We start from the raw sequence: 22,286 nt of genomic DNA, 5'->3' as shown, positions 1-22,286 counted from the left end.
TACAGCTGGTTGTAGTATCCACTTGTCCTCAGTACAGAAACCGGTATGGCCGCACACTCCTATAGATCCTTTAAATTATGAGTAGTTCAAGTAAGGTGAAATACTCTGTATCCCATTAAAATTAATCTTTTATTTTTATCCATCTGTTTTAGTGTAAAACAAGCTAAATTATATATACAGTCTAACTTCACTATAACAAATCCCCCTGGGACATGGAGAAATGTTTGTTATATCAGGTTGTTCACTATAATAGGGTTTGGCAATTTGTTTTATCAGAATGATGAAGAAACACCCAAATTGAACATCTTTATAGAGTATACAGTAGTTCTTTCAAGACAACTTCACATTGATCAACATTTAAACAGTATATTTAAAAGAAAGAAAAAAAAAGTGCACTTACATGCTGAATACAGTAAATATGTGGCCTTTCTCTTGAAAAACATATCCAGCGTAGACTGCTTATATATTTTTCGTGCTTTTCTCAATGCATGCTGTTTCAGTCTTGTTGCCATGGTTGCAGTTTGTGTGAAGATGGCAACGTTGCATGTCACAGATGATTCGCATTATAATAGGTTGTATGTGAATCAGCCTCCTCTTTGAATTAGCCTATCAAGGTCTTTGTTTTCACTGACAGAATAACACATTGACACTGGAGAAAGTTAAGTGACAGGCATTACCGAGATTGTTTAGTCCGGGTAGATTTTGTAAAGGTGATCGTTCTAAAGGCCACGGTACACTGTGCAATTTCGGTGCAATCCGAATGTGTGCTTGCATGAAATTTTATTTTTTTCTCCTGCACTTGTCAAGTTCCTTCCTCATGTCGCTGTCAATGTTGTCATGTGACTCCTATTTATATGTAATATAGATAGATACAGTGCCATGAAAAAGTATTTGCCCCTGTCTGATTTTTGCACATTTTTCACATTTTATTTGGTCAGATTTTTTTGTGGGTTGTAGTAGTATATAGCGGGAGTCTGAGAGAAAAAATGACACCAAAGTTTGGTGCTTCTTTCATTGTTTGGTGCGCAAGGTAATCAAACATGCGATCTTTAGGTGTGAAGAAATTATTGTCCCCCCTAGTTAACTCAACCCAATTAAAGGGATAATTAGGGTCAGCTGTTTCAGTACTTTGGTTAACAACCAGGCCTGCCCAATATAAATCTGACTAACTTTGGCCCTTACTATCAGAGGAAAGTTGTCAGCACACAGGTTCTAGAGGCACATCATGCCACGAACAAAAGAAATTCCTGAAGACCTCCGGAAAAAAGTTGCTGATGCCTATCAGTCTGGAAAGGGTTACAAAGCCATTTGTAAGGCTCTGGGGCTCCACTGAACCACAGTCAGAGCCATATTGTCCAAATGGAGAAAGTTTGGGACAGAAGTGAATCTTCCCAGGAGTGGCTGTCCTGCCAAAATCTCTCCAAGAGCAAGGTATAAAATCGTCCAGGAAGTCACATAGAACCCTAGAACAACATCCAGGAATCTGCAGGCCTCTCTCGCCTCGGCTAAGGTCAGTGTTCATGACTCCACTGTCGGAAAGACACTGGGCAAAAATTGGATTCATGGCAGAGTAGCATGGTGGAAACCATTGCTCACTAAGAAGAACATAAATGCTCGTCTCAAGTTTGCCAAAAAGCACCTGGATGATCCTCAAGAGTTCTGGAACAATGTTCTATGGATAGACGAGTCAAAAGTGGAACTTTTTGGCCAACATGGGCCCCGTTATATCTGGCGAAAACCAAACACTGCATTCCACAGTAAGAACCTCATACCAACGGTCACGCATGGTGGTGGTAGTGACATGGTTTGGGGATGCTTTGCTGCATCAGGACCTGGATCCCTTGCCATTATTGAACATGAATTCTGCTCTGTATCAGAGAATTCTACAGGAGAATGTCAGGCCATCCGTCCCTGAGCTGAAGCGCAGCTGGGTCATGCAGCAAGACAATGATCCGAAACACACAAGCAAGTCTACATCAGAATTTGTATTTTTCAGTTTGTCTTTCCAGCTTTCTTATCTTTTCCTCAAGGAACTTTGCTTTTTCTGTGGCCTTTATGGTCTTTCTTCTTTGGAACTATTCTCTTCTATCTGTCTTCCCTTCCCAAGACTTCCTAGAGGTGCACGGTGATTCATGTGTTTGGACCTGGCCTGCTCCAGATACAGAAGGCCCTTCTGCACTTTTATTACCCAGATTTACAGGATGTGGTGGTGTTGATTGTGGAGTGACAGCGGTCAGTTCTTTTAGTTGTCGGTCTGTCTTCTGTTTTTTATGAAAAGCCTTTGTCCAATTCTTTCTTCTACCTCTCTGTACCGTATCTGACACTTCACTTATTGGTATCTATTTCTTTTTACTTCTTCCCCTTTCCTCGGTACTTATTTTGTCTCTCAATATAATTTTTTCTTCTTTCCTGTATCTTCTAAACTTCTCACAAATACACAGCTCAGCCTTGCTATATACAAAGACATCTTATTAATATCTTAACTATCAGCTCTGAGAGAAAATATGGATCCGGAAGAGAATATAAAACTGATTGTAACCTTAACTATATATATATATATATATATATATATATATATATATATATATATATATATATATATATATATATATATATATATAATGGGATTTTAGTGTTATTAATGTGCGACACCCCAAAAAATGATTTGAAGTATACAAGTAAATAATATAAAAATCATAACCAACACTAACTTCTCATAACCAACATTTTTCTTGTTTTTGAAAAGTGTCGGTTATGAGAAATTGTAAGGTGTCGGTTTTGAGGAATTTCACTTCTTTGTCCATTTACAACAAACAGGGCAGCCATTGTTTTCTGATGTCAGTGTAATAACAATGAGGATAAAGTAAATTTATATTAAATACATGTACATTTCATAAATATTTTTATTTCCATGTTTTGCTAGCGGTGTTGGTTATGAGCTACACAACTGTGCCAGGCTGCACTAGTGAGTTAAACGGTAATATTTTAAAAATAATGAAGAGCATATTTACCTCTGTCTCCAGTCCTTCCCTACAGAAACCCTTGACCTTTCACCTTGTTTGAAAGACTTTTGATATGTTATCATTTCTACACAAAAAGTCAGTGGGTGTCGGTTATGAGATTTTGTGTGCAAAACTCTGGGACATGCATAGAATGGTGTATAAATAGAAAATGACATAGCTTTTCCATTATTTAACATATGTTTTTGAAACAACTTAAATACTTCTTTCAGATTTTTGTATAAAAACATAACATAATTAAATGTATAACATTTCACTCTGAAACTTAAAAATCGAACTCTGGGACAGGGGTCGGTTAGGAGATTCAAAATATGAAAGTACAAAAAAAGGCAAAAACATTTTTTAAATGTATTAATAAGTTATTGTGCAGCGTAAATTAAAATGTTACCTTTCTAAAAATATATAATTTTCAATAGGAAATAAATTTGTTTTGAGAAATATGTCAGCCGGACACCAAGTTACATAGTTATTTGAAAATTCCCCATCCTATGATAACAACTGATAGGACTGCATTTATAAGATCTCAGACAGGCTTCATAAAGGTAAATATACGCTTCATACAAATTCTGTATAATATAAATTGTTGAAATACTTGTGTTGGAGTATTGTTTCAAAATTGTATAATGCAACAAAAATATATTAAAAGGGTTAATGTGTGGCCGAAGGTTTCTTACTGATCATTTACCCTTTCTCAGTCAAAACGGCAAGTTTCCCAGTGTCTAAAAAGCTTAGAGGGAACGCTGTTTGTAAAGCACTAAGTTATATCCTGTGGTGTAGACAAACTTTTTGCCTTAGGAGCCAATGGCTCCTAGGCCAGAAATGTGATGCCAAAATCCAATTGTTGGGCGCCACTTCAAGAGCAACTTGGTTGCTTCCATATTCAACTATTTTAAAATAGAAGAAAAACACAAAAATAATGCAAAACAGAAATGTAATGTTTGTACTTACTGGTTATGTTGCCTCATTGTTCATCTATGCTCCCTGGCGTTGATTTGCTCTGCCTTGCCTGTCCTCTATGATCTGCTGTTCTGACACTGCACCTGTCCTACATGTGATCTGCTGTTCTGACGATGCACCTGTCCTCGGATGCTGCTGCTGGAACCGTTCTTCCTCATGTTGTCATTTTACATCTTTGGCTCTTTAAAAGTGAACTTCAAATTCCCTGCAGTTCTGCCTTTTGGCAATGTGTTCCTTAATTCACCCTTCTGAACTAATTGGAATTTGGCCTTAACTTAAGCCTGTGAACTATATACAACTGTCAAATCTATCTTATTCACAATCAGTCAGCCTCACCAGATGTCCTGTGGTGCTTGGCCTGCCTGCCTGATCATCTGTACTGGGGTCTGCACTGTCAGGCATGGTAAATCAGAGAAGTATGGTAAAGTCCCATTCTAGACCTGGCAAATAAACCTTGGTAAGGGATATGTGAGCAAGAACATAAATAAAAGAACAGATACCCCACTGAAGTGATCACAATCACTCCCATTCTTTACAAAATGATCTCTCTTTTCACCCCTAACACTCGGATTCAAAGTTCGAGCCTTCACTTCAGTCCACGTGACTATTTTAAGCCTATCAGTACACACGTCGCATTTCAGCGCTGTTTTAAGCAATTGAAAAACAAACCAGGCAGCGCTGTGAAAAGGTTAAAAGGCATTAAACAAAAAAAAAGTGGGAGATTGCACTTTTGGTTTTCTTGCAAAAAAGAAAAAAAAAATAGTTGCATTTGCGACCATTTGTCAGTCTGGAGCCGTGATGTGTTTTCTGGCAATATGAATTGCTCGCCTCATTGGTCAGTGATGAGAAACCAGGCATTGTGCTAATTAGCTGATGCACACCAAAAATAATTTTAAAGTTTACCAAAACACTGAGACATAATGTGACCATGCTGTACTTTTTTTTTAAATTGATACCTGTGGAGTCTTGACTTTGTATTTTTGCTGTTTATTCTATGCTAAACAATTTTTGTGGCAGAAGGATGTCTGTAATTCCATGTCTGTCCTGAGTGGTTGTCTGGTCTATGATTAGGAAAAGGTGTGGATATTTATTTCCCAGTGAAATGTACATGCACAAGTATTTGTCACTGCGTACAGGCAAAGGTTACATGCAGGCTATCAATACTGTGCATAGACTGTAATGCTGCCGCAATTTTTTTGTGTCAAGTATAACAAATGAGGTCCCCAACAGTCTACAAGTAAGCGATAGAATACTTTTTTGTTTAATATTTGAAAGTTGGTACTGTGCATTTCTAGTTTTATTTTTTCAGAACATATGAAATTTCAAGATGTCTTTTGATTTATCTACAGAATCTGCACAGACGGAAAAGCCTGCATCCCATTCTTGTACCTCCCAGTCTTCCTCCACTTCCAGTTTGAACCCCTCCGTGACACAGACTTCCTCCGCTTCCACAGTCCCTGTTTCTCCTGTCCCACAGTCACCTGTTCCTCCATTACTCCAGGACCCAAACCTCCTGCGGCAGCTTCTGCCTGCATTGCAGGCCACCTTGCAGCTTAATAATGCTAATGTTGACATGTCTAAAATTAACGAAGGTAAGTGGATTTGTACAAATATTTGGGATATATAAAGAGGCGTATGCATCAGTTGATCTTCAAGCTTCATTTTTGTAATGTTTTTATTGGAGATTTCTACTTTGTGTTTGGAACCAGATTGTCAGACTTCATCTCTTGCTAGTTCTGGAACTATAATCCATGTAGGAGACACGTTTAAGACCTCTTTGCAGTGAACATAATCGGTGGGTTTCAACACATTTTGTTACAGTTAAATTGGTATGCTGGTGTCCTGACTGCCGCATGAAGGACTTAATAAATAGCTGTTTTCAGCAACCCTCTCTTGGTTAACCTTGACAGGCAGCTCCCAGACAGTTTGTAACTTGTCTTCTTAATGTCCAGTAGCCTAGGTTTCGCATTCCCCAGCTGCAGATGGATCTCTTCCAGCAGCCCCATGTTTTCAGTATTTTAATGTTTGCTTAAGGCCCCTTATTGCAGTAGAATATTTCTTTCAGTTGCAGCACACCAAACTTGTTTTCCAGTTCTTGGTCACTTTCTTTTGACTGACTGTGCCAGACTGACCCAGTTGCCTGTTTTACCTTACACACACACACACACACACACACACACACACACACAGCAGCCTGCTTGCACTTTCCTCTACAGCTTGCATCCTACCTTTCTTAACCTTTTAAATGTGCTGTATGCTTTAATCAATTTTACTACCAAGAAGCATGTGGTTAACTTTCCGTGGGTTACCTTTTTTTAGTTAGCGTTTATGACCGACATGTCTTAACTTATGTAAGTGTCCAAAGTAAAGCTTGTTACTGTGGGCAGTTTAAGACTCAAGTAATGTTTCTGGTACACTTCTGTTGAATCTTGGCTGCTACCCATAGCCAATGGTTATCTACCCATATCGGCCGATACCGATAGTAAATATACAGTGCAGGTAAACTACTAGAACAAGACATAGGTATTGTATTTAAACCTGTTTTATAATTGTAAATGTTAAACAATTAACAGATATCATTTACTTGTATTTGACAAAAATGAACAAGTATTGTTTACTTGTTGCCTGGTTTAATACTATTTTCTTACGGATAATAAGTACCCCTATATTTATTAGTTTTGTCAGTGTGAAACCAACTACAAAGCATTACTTAGGGTGAATGTTAGTCTGGTAACTGTATAGGCTACATGTACCCTAAACTACTACTAATAATAATAATAATAATAATAATTAATAATAAATCAAAATAACTAACTTAAATGTTATTTAGGATTCTACCTATTTTTTTTTAAAGCATCACAATAATATTCTACTCAGTTCATTGGATTTAATGTAGCATCAAGTCTGTTCTGCACACAACTCGTTATCCTAATTTTGTCTTCAGATATTTAAAAAAAAAAAAAAAAAATCCAAACACCGCTCTTTTGAAACGTATTCACAGCATTTTGATGTGTGTGTAATATATATATATATATATATATATATATATATATATATATATATATATATATAGTGTGTGTATGTGTGTGTGTGTGTATATATATATATATATATATATATATATATATATATATATATATATATATATATATATATATATATATATTATATATAGTGTGTGTGTGTGTGTGTGTATATATATATATATATATATATATATATATATATATATATATATATATATATATATATATATATATATATATATATATATATATATACAGACGTGCTCAAATTTGTTGGTACCCTTACAGCTCATTGAAATAATGCTTCATTCCTCCTGAAAAGTGATGAAATTAAAAGCTATTTTATCATGTATACTTGCATGCCTTTGGTATGTCATAGAATAAAGCAAAGAAGCTGTGAAAAGAGATGAATTATTGCTTATTCTACAAAGATATTCTAAAATGGCCTGGACACATTTGTTGGTACCCCTTAGAAAAGATAATAAATAATTGGATTATAGTGATATTTCAAACTAATTAGTTTCTTTAATTAGTATCACAGATGTCTCCAATCTTGTAATCAGTCATTCAGCCTATTTAAATGGAGAAAAGTAGTCACTGTGCTGTTTGGTATCATTGTGTGCACCACACTGAACATGGACCAGAGAAAGCAAAGGAGAGAGTTGTCTGAGGAGATCAGAAAGAAAATAATAGACAACCATGGTAAAGGTAAAGGCTACAAGACCATCTCCAAGCAGCTTGATGTTCCTGTGACAACAGTTGCAAATATTATTAAGAAGTTTAAGGTCCATGGAACTGTAGCCAACCTCCCTGGGCGCAGCCGCAAGAGGAAAATCGACCCCAGATTGAACAGAAGGATAGTGCGAATGGTAGAAAAAGAACCAAGGATAACTGCCAAAGAGATACAAGCTGAACTCCAAGGTGAAGGTACGTCAGTTTCTGATCACACCATCCGTCGCTTTTTGAGCGAAAGTGGGCTCCATGGAAGAAGACCCAGGAGGACTCCACTTTTGAAAGAAAAACATAAAAAAGCCAGACTGGAATTTGCTAAAATGCATATTGACAAGCCACAATCCTTCTGGGAGAATGTCCTTTGGACAGATGAGTCAAAACTGGAGTTTTTTGGCAAGTCACATCAGCTCTATGTTCACAGACGAAAAAATGAAGCTTTCAAAGAAAAGAACACCATACCTACAGTGAAACATGGAGGAGGCTCGGTTATGTTTTGGGGCTGCTTTGCTGCGCCTGGCACAGGGTGCCTTGAATCTGTGCAGGGCACAATGAAATCTCAAGACTATCAAGGCATTCTGGAGCGAAACGTACTGCCCAGTGTCTCAGTCGCAGGTCATGGGTCCTCCAACAGGATAATGACCCAAAACACACAGCTACAAGCACCCAAGAATGGATAAGAACAAAACATTGGACTATTCTGAAGTGGCCTTCTATGAGTCCTGATCTGAATCCTATCGAACATCTATGGAAAGAGCTGAAACTTGCAGTCTGGAGAAGGCACCCATCAAACCTGAGACAGCTGGAGCAGTTTGCTCAGGAAGAGTGAGCCAAACTACCTGTTAACAGGTGCAGAAGTCTCATTGGGAGCTACAGAAAACGTTTGATTGCAGTGATTGCCTCTAAAGGTTGTGCAACAAAATATTAGGTTAGCGGTCCCATCATTTTTGTCCATGCCATTTTCATTTGTTTTATTATTTACAATATTATGTTGAATAAAAAATCAAAAGCAAAATCTGATTTCTATTAAATATGGAATAAACAATGGTGGATGCCAATTACTTTTGTCAGTTTCAAGTTATTTCACAGAAAATTGTGCATTCTTCGTTTTTTGTGGAGGGGTACCAACAAATTTGAGCACGTCTGTATATATACACACATATATATATATATATATATATATATATATATATATATATATATATATATATATATATATATATATATATACACACACACTATTCTACAACTTGCTGTGAATTCTATTCTGGAAACAATTAAATCCCTGTAGGATTGTTTTAGTGGATTGATTAGCATTACTGCTTTGAGTAAGAAATTGCTACATTTGTACAGTAATATGGATTAAGTTATTTTTTTGTGCAGCAGGACCAGGTTATATTGTTTAATATACAGGGTGAATAGAAAGTAAGTTTACCACATCAATGATATGGTGCGTTGATCTGGTAAACTTACTTTCTAATCACCCTGTAACAAAATCATGTTTTGAATAAGATGTCATTTAACACACTATAAAGGTCTTGCTACTTTCTGTGTTGTGGTCGTAATCCCTGATGTGTTTTTGGAAGAGGTAATGTTGAGATAGTGTTGCTGTTACACTCAACACTACTATCAAAATACATACAGATGCTTCAAGTGTTGCTGAATTCACAAAACCCTAATATGAGCCATACAACTATTTTCTAGGCTGGTTAACTCCTCCTGGAGAGTTAAAGAAGTTTCAGATGTGTGGAGGTTTTTAGTATTTTCTGGAGACCTATAATTTGCATTTTCCAAGTTACATTTCAAGTGTTTGTGTTTTGGGTTTTAACCTGCTTGACTTGTAAAGCAAAAATCTGTACTTTTTTTTTTTATGCATCTGTTTTTCTGTGTTTTGTCCCCCCTTTTAGTTCTTACAGCTGCTGTCACACAAGCTTCATTACAGTCTATGCTTCATAAGATTCTCACAGCTGGACCATCTGCTTTCAACATCACTACTTTGCTTTCCCAAGCTGCTCAGCTGTCTACACAAGGTATGACTGCAAAGGAAATTGTGCTACTTCCAGGTGTAGTTAGGTTAACTTTTACATGGCTGCAGATAAGGTTTTGGGTCATTGACTAATTTTATCCTCCAATTTAGATAATACGCGAGTATATATATTTTGGGTGAGTAAAATGCAACATTATCTTGAAGTTATGAGTACTTTCAATAAATACTGCATACTTCTAATGCTAACTTGTGGTAGGCAAGTGTAATGTTACTTTGAACTACGCTAAAACTTGGTCTTACAATAAAAACAAACACAACAATTCTTCTTTCCTTCATCATCAAATAAACACAAACAGAACATTGTATTAAATTCCACTGCTGCAGGTGGAATATACTTAACAAATGGCCTGTGTGCAAATACTAATATATTTCTAAAGAAACAATGATTATTATTATTATTATTATTATTTATTTCTTAGCAGACGCCCTTATCCAGGGCGACTTATAATTGTTACAAGATATCACATTATACATTATTTCACATTATACAGATATCACATTATTTTACATACAATTACCCATTTATACAGTTGGGTGTTTACTGGAGCAATCTAGGTAAAGTACCTTGCTCAAGGGTACAACAGCAGTGTCCCCCACTGGGGATTGAACCCACAACCCTCCGGTCAAGAGTCCAGAGCTCTAACTACTACTCCACACTGCTGCCCTGATGCTGTATTTCTGATTGATCGCCTTGCAATAGAAATATAAAGTATCCTGACAATTTTCAAACACGGAATATTGTGTTAATTGTATAGATTTACAACAATTCAGTTGACAGATAGGTAAATGGGTAGGTTAGGTTGAGGGGATTAAGAGAAATCAAGAATCCAGGGGCCCATTTCATAAAAGTCTGCAATTGCGATGAGGTTGCAAGAGTGGTTGCGAGGACTTTGAGGTCCTCGCTGCAAGCGCTTCATAAAACCCATCACAAGGACCATCGCTTGGTCGATTTGCGCTGTGATAAATCGTTGCGTTTTTATTTCTAATTTCTTGAACTAATAAATCACGCAAATTAATTAATTATCTCTGCTCTTGGCAATCGGTACTTCTGATACTAATTCTGAGTCTATATACGCATCAAAAGGGTTTGCCCGGTCCCTAGATACTCTCTCTCTTCTCATTCCTCTGCAATAACGATGATGTGCTAGTAGTAGTATGAGAGCTATGATATCTACTAAAACGATTTGCAGTGAAAATTACTACTTGCGGTTGGCCTCTAGCACTCGCAAGTTTCAGGGGAAAACCTGGGACGTCGCAACCCTACAAAAGTTTTATGAAACACTATGTCTGTTCGTTGCACGTGAAATTTAAATATTATATGTAATTCCTATTTTTCAATGCATAAAACACCCTTTGCGCAGCTTACCTGGAGCGCTAGCTGTAGCTCTGTCATTTTTATTATGCTATGGCCAGTGTTCATTTTAACGTTTGTTGAGCATGAATTGAAAATGTTATAAATCATATAACATACTCTTGTTACGGTTGTGTTAGAATGTATGAATGATTAGTGCATCATTTTGAAGTAGGGTTGAGTTATGAGAATACTTGTATTTGCTGTGAAATATTCTGATTTGAAGACCTGGAATTTTGTTCTTGCTTGTATTCCTTGATTGGAGCATGGAAGGGAAAGATGCTGAGTTATAACTTTATGAAGTACAGGAACGCTGGGGAATTCCAGTAAGCTGCAGTCTCCTGCAAATCTGACTTGAAGTGTACCTAAAGATGCAAGAATAAAATTATGCACCATGTCCCAGATCACACCAAAATATATTCAGCGACATAATTGGAATAATATCCTGATGTCATGCAAACAAATTTTTCTGATATTGAATATGCCTGGGACTATTAATGCATGAACAGACCCTGTAAAACAGCAGGTATTGTCAGTGTTGTAACTAAAGGTAACATTTTCTTTCAAATGATACAGATGCATGTGGTTCTGTTTTGGACCAAAGGTGGTCACTTTGAAAGATACAAATGAGAATTTTTAAATGTCTGGTAAAAAAAACGTTTTAAAATTTATTTATTTTCAATTTTTACAGCCCAGCAGTCTAATCAGTCTCCAATGTCATTAACATCAGATGCCTCGTCACCAAGGTCATATGTATCTCCGAGGATAAGCACGCCACAGACAAATACAAATAAGTCTCTCATAAACACACCTCCAGTATCATCACAGCCAAAGGTACGTATTAATAGTTAAGCACTGCATAAACAAACTTGGAATGAAGTGGGACCAGCTTCTACAGTACTGGCTTATATGTGATGGTTATTTTCTACATCTGCTCTATTCAGGTTAGTACACCTGTAGTGAAACAAGGACCAGCGCCACAGTCAGTACCTCAGCAGCCTGTACCTGCTGAAAAGCACGGGCATGAACCCGCGTCCCCTCGGACTCTTCAGCGGTCAAGGTAAGGACACTGTTGGTGGGTATATGTGAGGTAGGATTAGTAGCTGGCTTTTCTTGGTGGGCAGTAACTGGCTTTTCTTCCTGAAATATGTGCCTCTTCAGGAGTTTTTACCCAATTTAAGTTTTGAAAACGGTACTGCAGTCCACACTCAGATATACGACACTCAGATACGCGTCAGTTGCATTTTACCATCCTTGTATTATGAATAAAATCAACCCTCATTTTGTGTGTGTGTGAGACAAACGAATGCACTTACCCATCACACACGATTTCCGACTCTGTCACCAGTTTTCTGATACAAAGCCCATGTCTTCAATGTTAATGTATTTGATTACACTATGTAACACAATTTTTGTTCCTGGGTAGTAAGTGTTATTTCCTAATTGCTTATGCCTCAAAAGTATAGAAAATGGCTATTATTCCCCACAAACTTTGCTTTTGTGACCAGGACAGTGATATTTTGAAATGTACCTATTTCCAATGAGAAAACGGGTGAATTTGTGTCTTTTCGTTCACATAGTCAGAAAAAAAACAACATATGAATCCAAATTAACATGTATTTATACTAAAGTAATACAAAAATGACTACAAAAGATTTAGAAGTGAGTAGTTTTTCGAGATTTACGATTATACTGTAAATCACTTTCACGAATCAGCCCCCAAATGTAGTCTCCCATCATGTTCTCGTTATACTGTCCTTGGTAGCGGCGTTCAAAGTCCAGTATATCCTGGTGGAAGCGCTCGCCTTGCTCCTCCGAGTACACTCCCATGTTCTCCTTGAATTTATCAAGATGAGCATCAAGGATATGGACTTTGAGGGACATCCTACAGCCCATTGTGCCGTAGTTCTTCACCAGAGTCTCAACCAGCTCCACATAGTTTTCGGCCTTGTGATTGCCCCGGAAGCCCCGAACCACTGCGACAAAGCTGTTCCAAGCCGCTTTCTCCTTACTAGTGAGCTTCTTGGGGAATTCATTGCACTCCAGGATCTTCTTTATCTGTGGTCCGACGAAGACACCGGCTTTGACCTTTGCCTCAGACAGCTTAGGGAAGAAGTCTTGAAGGTACTTGAAGGCTGCCGACTCCTTATCTAGAGCTCTGACAAATTGTTTCATAAGGCCCAATTTGATGTGCAGTGGTGGCATCAGCACCTTCCGGGGGTCCATCAGTGGCTCCCACTTGACGTTGTTCCTCCCCACAGAGAACTCGGTCCGCAGTGGCCAGTCCCGCCTGTGCTAGTGCGCCTTGGTGTCCCTGCTGTCCCAAAGGCAAAGATAGCAGGGAAACTTGGTAAAACCGCCTTGGAGACCCATCAGGAATGCCACCATTTTGAAGTCTCTTATGACCTTGATGCCATCTCAGAAAAATGCAGATATGTATCTACTTAGGCAGCTGGAACTAAACTGAACTGGTGGGCTTAAGGCCCCTGTATTTATACTACTATTTATATTACTGGAAAGTTCTAGAAAGTTCTAGAAGTTACTCCAAGTTTACTCAGCACTGAATCTATCTGGAATGTTCTGGAAAATAGGTCAATTTCAAAATATCACTGTCCTGGTCACAAAAGCAAAGTTTGTGGGGAATAATAGCCATTTTCTATACTTTTGAGGCATAAGCAATTAGGAAATAACACTTACTACCCAGGAACCAAAAAAAAAAAAAAATTGTTACACGGTGTTATCCATCACAGCCCATGTTTGGTTCCCCCCTGCAAGCGCAAGTCTGTCCATACACATGGCTTTGAGTCAGGACAGTGTGTCAGTACCATGCTTCAGGGCTGTAGAGATAATGTAGCAACAAATGAACAAGAAGAGCGATTCTAGCTACGGAAATGTGAAACAGTTCATCATTAACCCTTTGCAGTCCTATGTCGGACGTGGTCCGACATTGCAGTTTTCCCTTTCCAGTCCAATGTCGGACCCTGTAGCCCTGGCACCACGTAGATAGCACGGACATAAACAAACAAAATAGCTGCTTCTGCATCCAGCGCTCAAAGAATATCGCAGACATTTGCAGAGCTTTTTTTAGATGTTATAGTAATAAAATAATGATTTGGATCGCATTATTGAGGAGTTTGGTGATAAAACGAGTGATCGGGAGATGATTTATCGATATGCACTACTATGAAGAGGTATGTGAAAAATACAGCGAACAAGGGGTGGGGCGGGGCTGGAGATGCAGTACTGAGTGTCCTGTTGATATGCAGTGCCTTTCAAACCTGTTTTACTGTTAAAAAAAAATGCTTTTAAACAGCGCGTCTAAAATAAACTCTGCGTGTGAAAATAAATTGGACCTGAGACGTGGTGAATAAATGGACCGCTAAGGGTTAAATAATTTTAGATGCTCTGATGTATTTTTTCAAATTTGTGGTATTGCTTTTGTGCGTTTTCATTTACAAGTGCACTGTGAAGTTTGAGCCTTATTGAGCAGCACATGCTATTCTGAGTATTGTTTCAATTCTGGATAATATGTTTTTTTCTGAATCTTTTGATGTACTGCATTGCCGTTTTACATTTTTCACAGTTCTGTGCATGGGTAACATTTTGATTTAATTTTGCTATTTGCTATCTAACTGGAAGCCTATTTATTTTAAACCACAGTCCTTTCAGCTATGTATTTGGCATTGCATGTTTTTTGTTTCCTTAAAAAAAAAAAAAAAAAACGGACAAGGGTTGAAACAAGTCAAAGTGAAATAATCAGATATGCGTCACACAATTATAACAGTCACTGAAGTCAATTATATAGTGTCGGATATGTGAGTGCTGACTAATAGTTTTAGGGACAGTAAAATCATCTGTTACTTTTAATGTTCTCTGCTATGATTGGATGAGATGTATAATGGCCCCTGCTTTACTATTACCAATTGTACAATATGTATATACCCAAGAGTATGATCAACCCTTGTAAACTATAATAAATAGGTATTTCTATATTGACCAGTGCCCACAGCCTTGAATCCTCTTTGTTTTAATGGAACTGTAAACAATGGTGACAATTGGTACCACCTGCTGGCAGATTCAGGAATCGCAAGCTCCTTCTAAGTAGTGCAGGGGTTGCCACTTGTTTGTCACCATGCAACCATAATTTACACATTTTAAACCCAAGCACAAGTTATCTGTTGCCATTAAATTAACTTCTGTACATTTGTAGTTAATGTTACATTAGTCTGTCTGGTGCGTTTTAACTTCACTTGTGAATGGCGTATACTGTGAATATTTATACAAAGTTTGAGCTATCCAACTAATTTGTGTGTTCTGTTTGGCCTTGAAAAATATTCTTGATTGCTAAAATCTGTTTACAGAGAAATGTCCTGTTTTATTTTTGCTGTCCCACAGTAGTCAAAGGAGTCCGTCACCTGCTCCAAACCACATCCCTAGCAACAGTACATCAAGTACAGCATCTGTGCCACCAAGTCCATCTGCAAGGCAGACGTGTACATTTACACCCACGCTAGCAGCACACTTCAATGAAAGTCTTATAAAACATGTCCAAGGATGGCCTGCCGACCATGTGGAGAAACAGGTATAGCCTTTAGTTTTTATTTTTAGAATTGCTATGCAAGATTGTAATTTGAAGAAAATCTATTTAAAGAAGCTAATTGCATGACTGTTTAAACAAATTATGTATTGCAGGCATCAAGATTACGTGAAGAAGCCCACAATATGGGGAGCATTCATATGTCTGAAGTTTGTACTGAACTAAAAAATTTAAGATCATTAGTTCGAGTGTGTGAAATTCAAGCAACATTACGAGAGCAAAGGTAAGATTTGTTCTCTCTTTATTAAACTGATTTTTCAGGTGAAAATAAATGGGTTCTATTCTCATTTTTTTTCTCCTCCTCGTTGAGAAATGAAGTTCTGAATTTGCTGCAGCTTATTGTGTGCCTTGATCTCTGGCCTAATATGGCTGTCCTATACAGCACACTTCTAATATATATAGTCTCTCAATATTTGTATTAATACTTTGCGGTCCTGTGTCGGACCTGGTCCGACATTGCAATTATTCCTATCCAGTCCAATGTCGGACCCTGTCCGACATCATCAAAAAGACACAAAAAACGAGTTTCTAGTCGTTTTTTCTCCGGAAAAAGCCGAGAAAACCATTCAATGGCCGAGTGGGAGCGACAGGAGCCGAGACGAGCCAAAAAAAAAAGGGCGTATCTCATGTATAGTCATACTTGCCCCTGGCATCAGATAACGGCGGCCATAAGGAAACAAGCTGGCTGCTGCTGCATCAGCGCTCAGAGAATATCACAGTACAAAGTATCTCATTACAAATTATCTCCTTGCAAATTATCACATAAAGAATACATTATATAATTACATTTAAGTGCGAGTTAGACCAAGGGCAGTTAACAAAAAAATATTTGATTCATATGAGTAACATCCAGTAATTATGATAAATGAACTGAGAGTAAGAGCAATTGCAAAAAATGTGAATACGGATACATATAGGAGTAAAATCAAATACAATTGGGGTGCCATATAGTCCGGTATAGTCGAGAGTTGTGAAGTTTTTCAGATGCTGTCTGAACAGGTGTCTCTTGAGGAGGTGCCGGAAGGTGGTCAGGGACTAAGTGGTCCTGATACCTGTGGGTAGGTCATTCCACCACTGAGGGACAAGGTTGGAGAAGGAGCGGGCTCTGGAAGCGGGAGAGCGGAGTGGGAGTACAGCTAATCTGCCGGTGGAGGAGCGGGGGGGCAGAGATGAGGGAGTTGAAGTAGTTAAGGCGGGATAGTACCAGGGCCTGAACTAGGAGCTGAAGGGATTGGTCAGTGAGGAAGGGGCAAATTCTGCGTATGTTGCTGAGGAAGAAGTGAAGGGAGTGTGCCAGAGTAGAGATGTGCTGATAGTAGGAGAGGGAAGGGTTTAGGGTGACACTGAGGTTCTTGGTGGATGAGGAGGGGAGAGATGGTGGTGCATTCAAGAGGAATAGACATTGAGAGATTGGTGGAGGAGGAGAAAAGGAAGTCTGACTTGGAGAGGTTGACTTTGAGATGAGCGTATCCTTGAGGAGATGGCTGAGAGGCAGGTAGAGATGTGGGAGTGGGGGGGGGGGGCAGAAGGAGAGGAAGATCTGGGCATCATCTGCATAGAAATGATCCCCATCCAAGGGTTTGTCCTTGGGCACAAACATTTTCTTTACTTTGAAAGCAAAGCACTTTCTCTCTGCTGCTGGTGTTTGCTAGAACTGAATCCAAAAGTGGCTGCACCAAGGCCATAGCTCTGTTCTGTTCCTGTTCTTTGTATCATCTTGTGGTGTCTGTTTGAAAATAAAGGTAGTAGTGTTGGATTAATAGAGAAAGCTTGTCTCTTCATTGTATTGTGATCCATTATTATGCATGAACCAGTCTGTGTTTACTCAAAAAATGTTTTGTAAATGAAAGTCTCTGTTATCATTTTTAAGTTCAACACCCCGGATAAGGGTGTCTGCTAAAAAATAACTAATAATAAAAGTCTAGCAAATTGACTATTTCTGGTATGAAGAGCAGTTGTATTCATGAGGACATTACCAAGCACTTATCAGCTGATGCATTTTGTGACTTAAACTACAATAGTATTGTATAGAAGCAAGTAAGATTAACAGTTGAATTCTCAGTCATGCATGATTCCTGAGGTATAACTGACAAGCAACAAGGCCTCCAGCCAAGATTTAAAGGCAATTAGAGGCAGCTATTAACCACTTGACTGCCAACCTTTATTTTTCCTTTTAAGGTATAAATGTGAGTCGATTTATAATACGGCACATTTTACACCTAATGGGACTTAACATTGTTAAAGCGATTTCACCTGTATATACAGTTTCATGGGGTTAATTAGTCATTATCTCCTGTTGGTTTAAGACGCTTGCTTCTGTAGGGCTCAGGGGTTTTCAATGTAAGTATGAGCGGCTGGATTTCAGAATGTATCAAGTATCTTTTTGTATCAAATGTTTTCCTTTTTACAAGTGACTACTCCTGATAATTCATACTTTGCTACACATCATTGTTTACAACTTTATTGGTAAAGCCATTTGTCAGTCAAATTCGTTCAACTAATGAAAACTGTAAATAACCAATAGTTGAAAAGGAATTTATTTTCTTCCAAAGTAAACGGTTACAGAAAGAAATTAGTTTATTTGCTTAGCTAAGTGATGGCATTCTGTTATGATTTGTAATCCATCTCATTCTCTCAAACATTTTTCGTTGATCGGAGGAGTTTATTTTCAAAATTCCTGGCCATGCAGAAGCAGCGCAATGCTAGAGTTGAGACATTCTATCTTTTTGCTTTACTCCAGCAGGACATACATGGTACATTCATTGGCAGTCAAGTGGGTAAGCTACAAAGAATAAATAATTAACCATAATAGTGCACCAGCAGACATTGGGATGATTTGAAAACCTCAAAGGGTAAAAAAAAAAAAAAAAAGTTCAAATAGAATTATACCTTGTGAAACGGACAATACAAATTGCTATGGTTTGAAAAAATATGATCATAAATGTTCATTTGAAAATTGATTTCCAAAGAGTAAGCTCTAGTTCCATTTGATCAAACAAAACGGAAACTTGAAATTCTTGACGTTCAGATTATTGGTTCTTTCAGTATTAATGGAGTAAAATACCCCATAACGTGTTTTTTGTTTTAAACCCCACAGGATACTATTTTTGAGACAACAAATTAAAGAACTTGAAAAATTGAAGAATCAGAATTCCTTTATGGTGTGAATTCGTGAAAAAATTGCACATGGTTGGAACCCAGGAACTGTTGATCCTTTTGTCCAGTCTCAACACTTTTGAGCTGCTATTTGGTAGGCTTTGGACCGTTGGGCTGGGTAGGAAGTATGTGGCAGGGGGAATGATTCAGGGGAATTTACAAGGTATGATTTTGTAAAAGCCCTTGAAATGTAGATTTCTTGTAGATGTATCTATGTTGTAAATAAGTTTTGTAGAGTGAAGCCATGGGAAGCCATGCGTATCAGAGCTTTGACTTGCAAACTAATCAACGCTGAGGTGGCTAAGTACCCAGCCTTTTACATGTTAACCTGTCTGCAGAAGCTTTTGTTAATGGATCAGTGAACCATTGCCATTGAACCAAAATCTGCATGGAATACAGGGGGCAAATTTAATATTTAATTTTATGAACGACTGAATTTTTTGATTGTTAAATTATAAGAGACCTATACTTTTTACGTTTTTATTTGGTTCAGTAAACTATGATGCGAGTCAGGGCGGTTTGTGAAAGGATAGTGGCCCCACATTTGACAAGCACAGCATGCCCCGAAGCAATGGTTCAAGGCTCTGTTTCATCATTCAGTGACCCCACATTTACTAGGATAAATACCAGTGCCTGATTGTGTGCATTTAAAGCTGCAGCACCTTGGAACAGTTTGGTCAAAGTACACGAGCAAGGGATATAATCTGATTCCAACCACCCTGTCTGGAATATTGTTGCATACAGTTTCCTCCATGCAGGGCAGAGTTTAGTTTCTTTGTGTTTTTTTTTTTCTTCTTTTTTTCCTGATTTTCAGTTTTGCTCCATCCTTTCCTGCTGCTGATTTTTACTGTACATTTTAACTTTCTTGAGGTTGTTGTCAAGGCACCTTGGTTTAACCAAGTTTTCATTCCTATGTACAGTTCCTAAAATAAAATAAAAAGTTGTATTAAAAGTTGCGGTGATTACTAGTATATCCAATATGTTGTATACATAAATTATTGCTACATATTTTCATTTGCACCCTGTAAGGATGGAATGCAAGTGCTTCTGGGACACACACACACGTGCACTGATGAGCAGTCAAAGTGACAGGATCCCTGTCCACTGAAACGGGGGTGGGGATGGGGATTGAAAAGATAAAAGGCCGGATGTGAAATGTATGTATTGTAATAAACAAATGTTAAAAGAAAAAGCACTGGTTACTTCATTTTATTTAGCCATTGCATATTGGAAGTTGGCTTGGTTTTTTTTTTGTTTTGTTTTGTTTTGTTTTTTTAAACTGTACAGTATTGAATTTTGTATTCAGACACAATAATTTCAACAAGGATAAGATGGACCTCTCTCCTGTGATTTAGGCTGTTGAGTCCCCTGCTATTGTAGGACCTTTCTTTCGAAGACTGTTTGTGTTGTAGCTAACTGCAAGTCCAGTGCTGACTGCTGTTCTCTGCCATCACAATGCACAAGTCTGTGTAATTGGAATGCACCACTGTTCTGAAACGGGGGAAGAGCTTAGCTTTGTATATTGTTTCCTAAAGTATATTTAAAAAATAATAAACTATGCTACCACAGGATACATTTTGCCTTTTCTTTTTGTAGTTGAAGGGATTTGGAATTACAGGTACTAAACAGCACTTTTTTGAACAAATGTCAAATGTTTTATTACAAAAAAAAAAAGTTTGGATACTTCTTACTTTGTAATTAACAAATGTCCACTGAATTACATTTAGTTACATAAAATATATTCAAAATGACAGTTACCAAAGTTTGTGTTGGAGCAATGTGGTTGTATTTTGAACATCACTTTTGTGGAACACACAACCCCAAGCTCCCATGGATTACATTGGGTCTACCCAAAACCCAGTCAAGTAAAGAAATACTGTGGCCTTAGATAAATTTTCTGCAGCATTCAAATGACTTTTCATGGAGATACAAGTAAGTATTTAAATGCAATTTAGAAACTACAAGCATTGTGTTACACAAATGCCTGGTAAATAAATGTCAAGATGATGGCGGTCTTATGGATCTATAAAAATAATTGTCAATTTTATTTTGTTTCCTTTGTTTCAATTTAGATTGTAACTTCTGTTCTGCTTTGTGATATGTGCTTGCAACACACTTTATACAGATGTATCATATATAAAGCAAAGTGTGCATGCATTATACTGAAATCTGCTGTTCAGTGAAACCAGGCACTTTATGTATATAATTGGGGCCTTGAGGAAATTTAGATTTGCATGAACTGCTGAACTATAATGTTGTCCTGCGTTCAATGGATGTCAGTCTCCAGGATATGTTGTGGTAAACTTACTTTCTAATCGCCACGTGTGGTTAGGGCTAAATTGCAGGAGAGTCGGTTTGTTTGAAATTTGCCAGGTATGTTTCAAAGCACTGTATATATCTGTTATACCCTACACACCATGAAATGTAATTACCCACATAGACGTAGCTTTAATTTCACAGCCTTTTTTTCTTCTAATTCACTGTGTGCAAAAATTGAAAGGATCACAATTTCTCAGCCTTTAAAGATCTCAATACTGTACACAGTTTCATGTCTGACACTTGAATTTTAAATTGGGACTTGAAGCATAATCACTGGTTTTAACTTGTCATTCCCAGGTAAGGTTTGAAGGAAATAAGCATTCATTTCCTTAATGCCTAACAATTAACATGTACCAGTTCTGATAAACTTTGGTTGTGTAATGCATCACTACAACAGTCACGGGGTAAATGGCTTCTACTACAATATGATCTGTTGATGAGATGTAATCTAAGGTTTTGATCTATTCCTTTTATTTTAAATATTAAAATAGTGTTTTGATAGTTAAGTACTATATACGCTTCCTTTCATGTTGTGTGCCTAATGTATCATTAAATGTGTGACACTAAAAATGTCCAAACTACAATTTCATTAACATTTGTATACAATTATATAAAGCTAGCAAGTATATGATAAAGCTTGTTTAGCTGACTGTTACCTAATTAGATTTTCACCTCTGGAGTCCTGGGTTTGAAGTCCAGATGAGCCTGGAGACTACACTGCTCCTGTGTCTAAGGAGAACTGTTCCTTCAGGTAATGGAATTGAGCCATGGTGTGGATTGCTTTTTATTCATCCGTGAATGTTTGATTCAAGTGCTACTAGGGGTGTAATGAGTCATTGCGTACCAAGTATTTATATGAAAACCTCTCCATATATTAAGTTTTATCTGTTAAATTAATATATAAATACCGTATTACTTCGAATTAACGCCTCAAATATCAGCTTTTTAATAAACGCTGCTCTCAATAAAGAAATGTATTTTTTTTTCTCTGCTCAAAAAATAAAGAAACGCGCAACTTTGCTTATGTACATAACACCCCCGAAGATACTGCAACCTCAATCCAGCATGTAATACAAACTAATGT

The 22,286-nt window shown here is 37.6% G+C and overlaps 1 protein-coding gene across 5 annotated transcripts in view; it reads left to right on the top strand.

Annotated features, from left to right (window-relative positions):
- The window catches only part of LOC117394664 (WW domain-containing adapter protein with coiled-coil-like), a 62,542-nt gene extending 42,467 nt beyond the window's left edge, over window positions 1–20,075 (top strand). For all 5 annotated transcript variants that reach the window (XM_059019698.1, XM_059019707.1, XM_033993068.3 and 2 more), the window contains 7 exons: window positions 5,327–5,569; window positions 9,640–9,762; window positions 11,822–11,964; window positions 12,075–12,190; window positions 15,526–15,712; window positions 15,823–15,950; window positions 18,825–20,075. In XM_059019698.1, the coding sequence (XP_058875681.1) occupies window positions 5,327–5,569; window positions 9,640–9,762; window positions 11,822–11,964; window positions 12,075–12,190; window positions 15,526–15,712; window positions 15,823–15,950; window positions 18,825–18,894 (1,010 nt within the window). In that variant the 3' untranslated portion in view covers window positions 18,895–20,075. The remainder of the gene's footprint in view (window positions 1–5,326; window positions 5,570–9,639; window positions 9,763–11,821; window positions 11,965–12,074; window positions 12,191–15,525; window positions 15,713–15,822; window positions 15,951–18,824) is intronic.
- Window positions 20,076–22,286: the final 2,211 nt, after the last annotated feature.

Source organism: Acipenser ruthenus, chromosome 3, assembly GCF_902713425.1.
Source record: "Acipenser ruthenus chromosome 3, fAciRut3.2 maternal haplotype, whole genome shotgun sequence".
NCBI lineage: Eukaryota > Metazoa > Chordata > Actinopteri > Acipenseriformes > Acipenseridae > Acipenser > Acipenser ruthenus.
The sequence above is the reverse complement of the archived record's forward strand: the minus strand, read 5'-3'. Positions and strand labels throughout refer to the sequence as shown.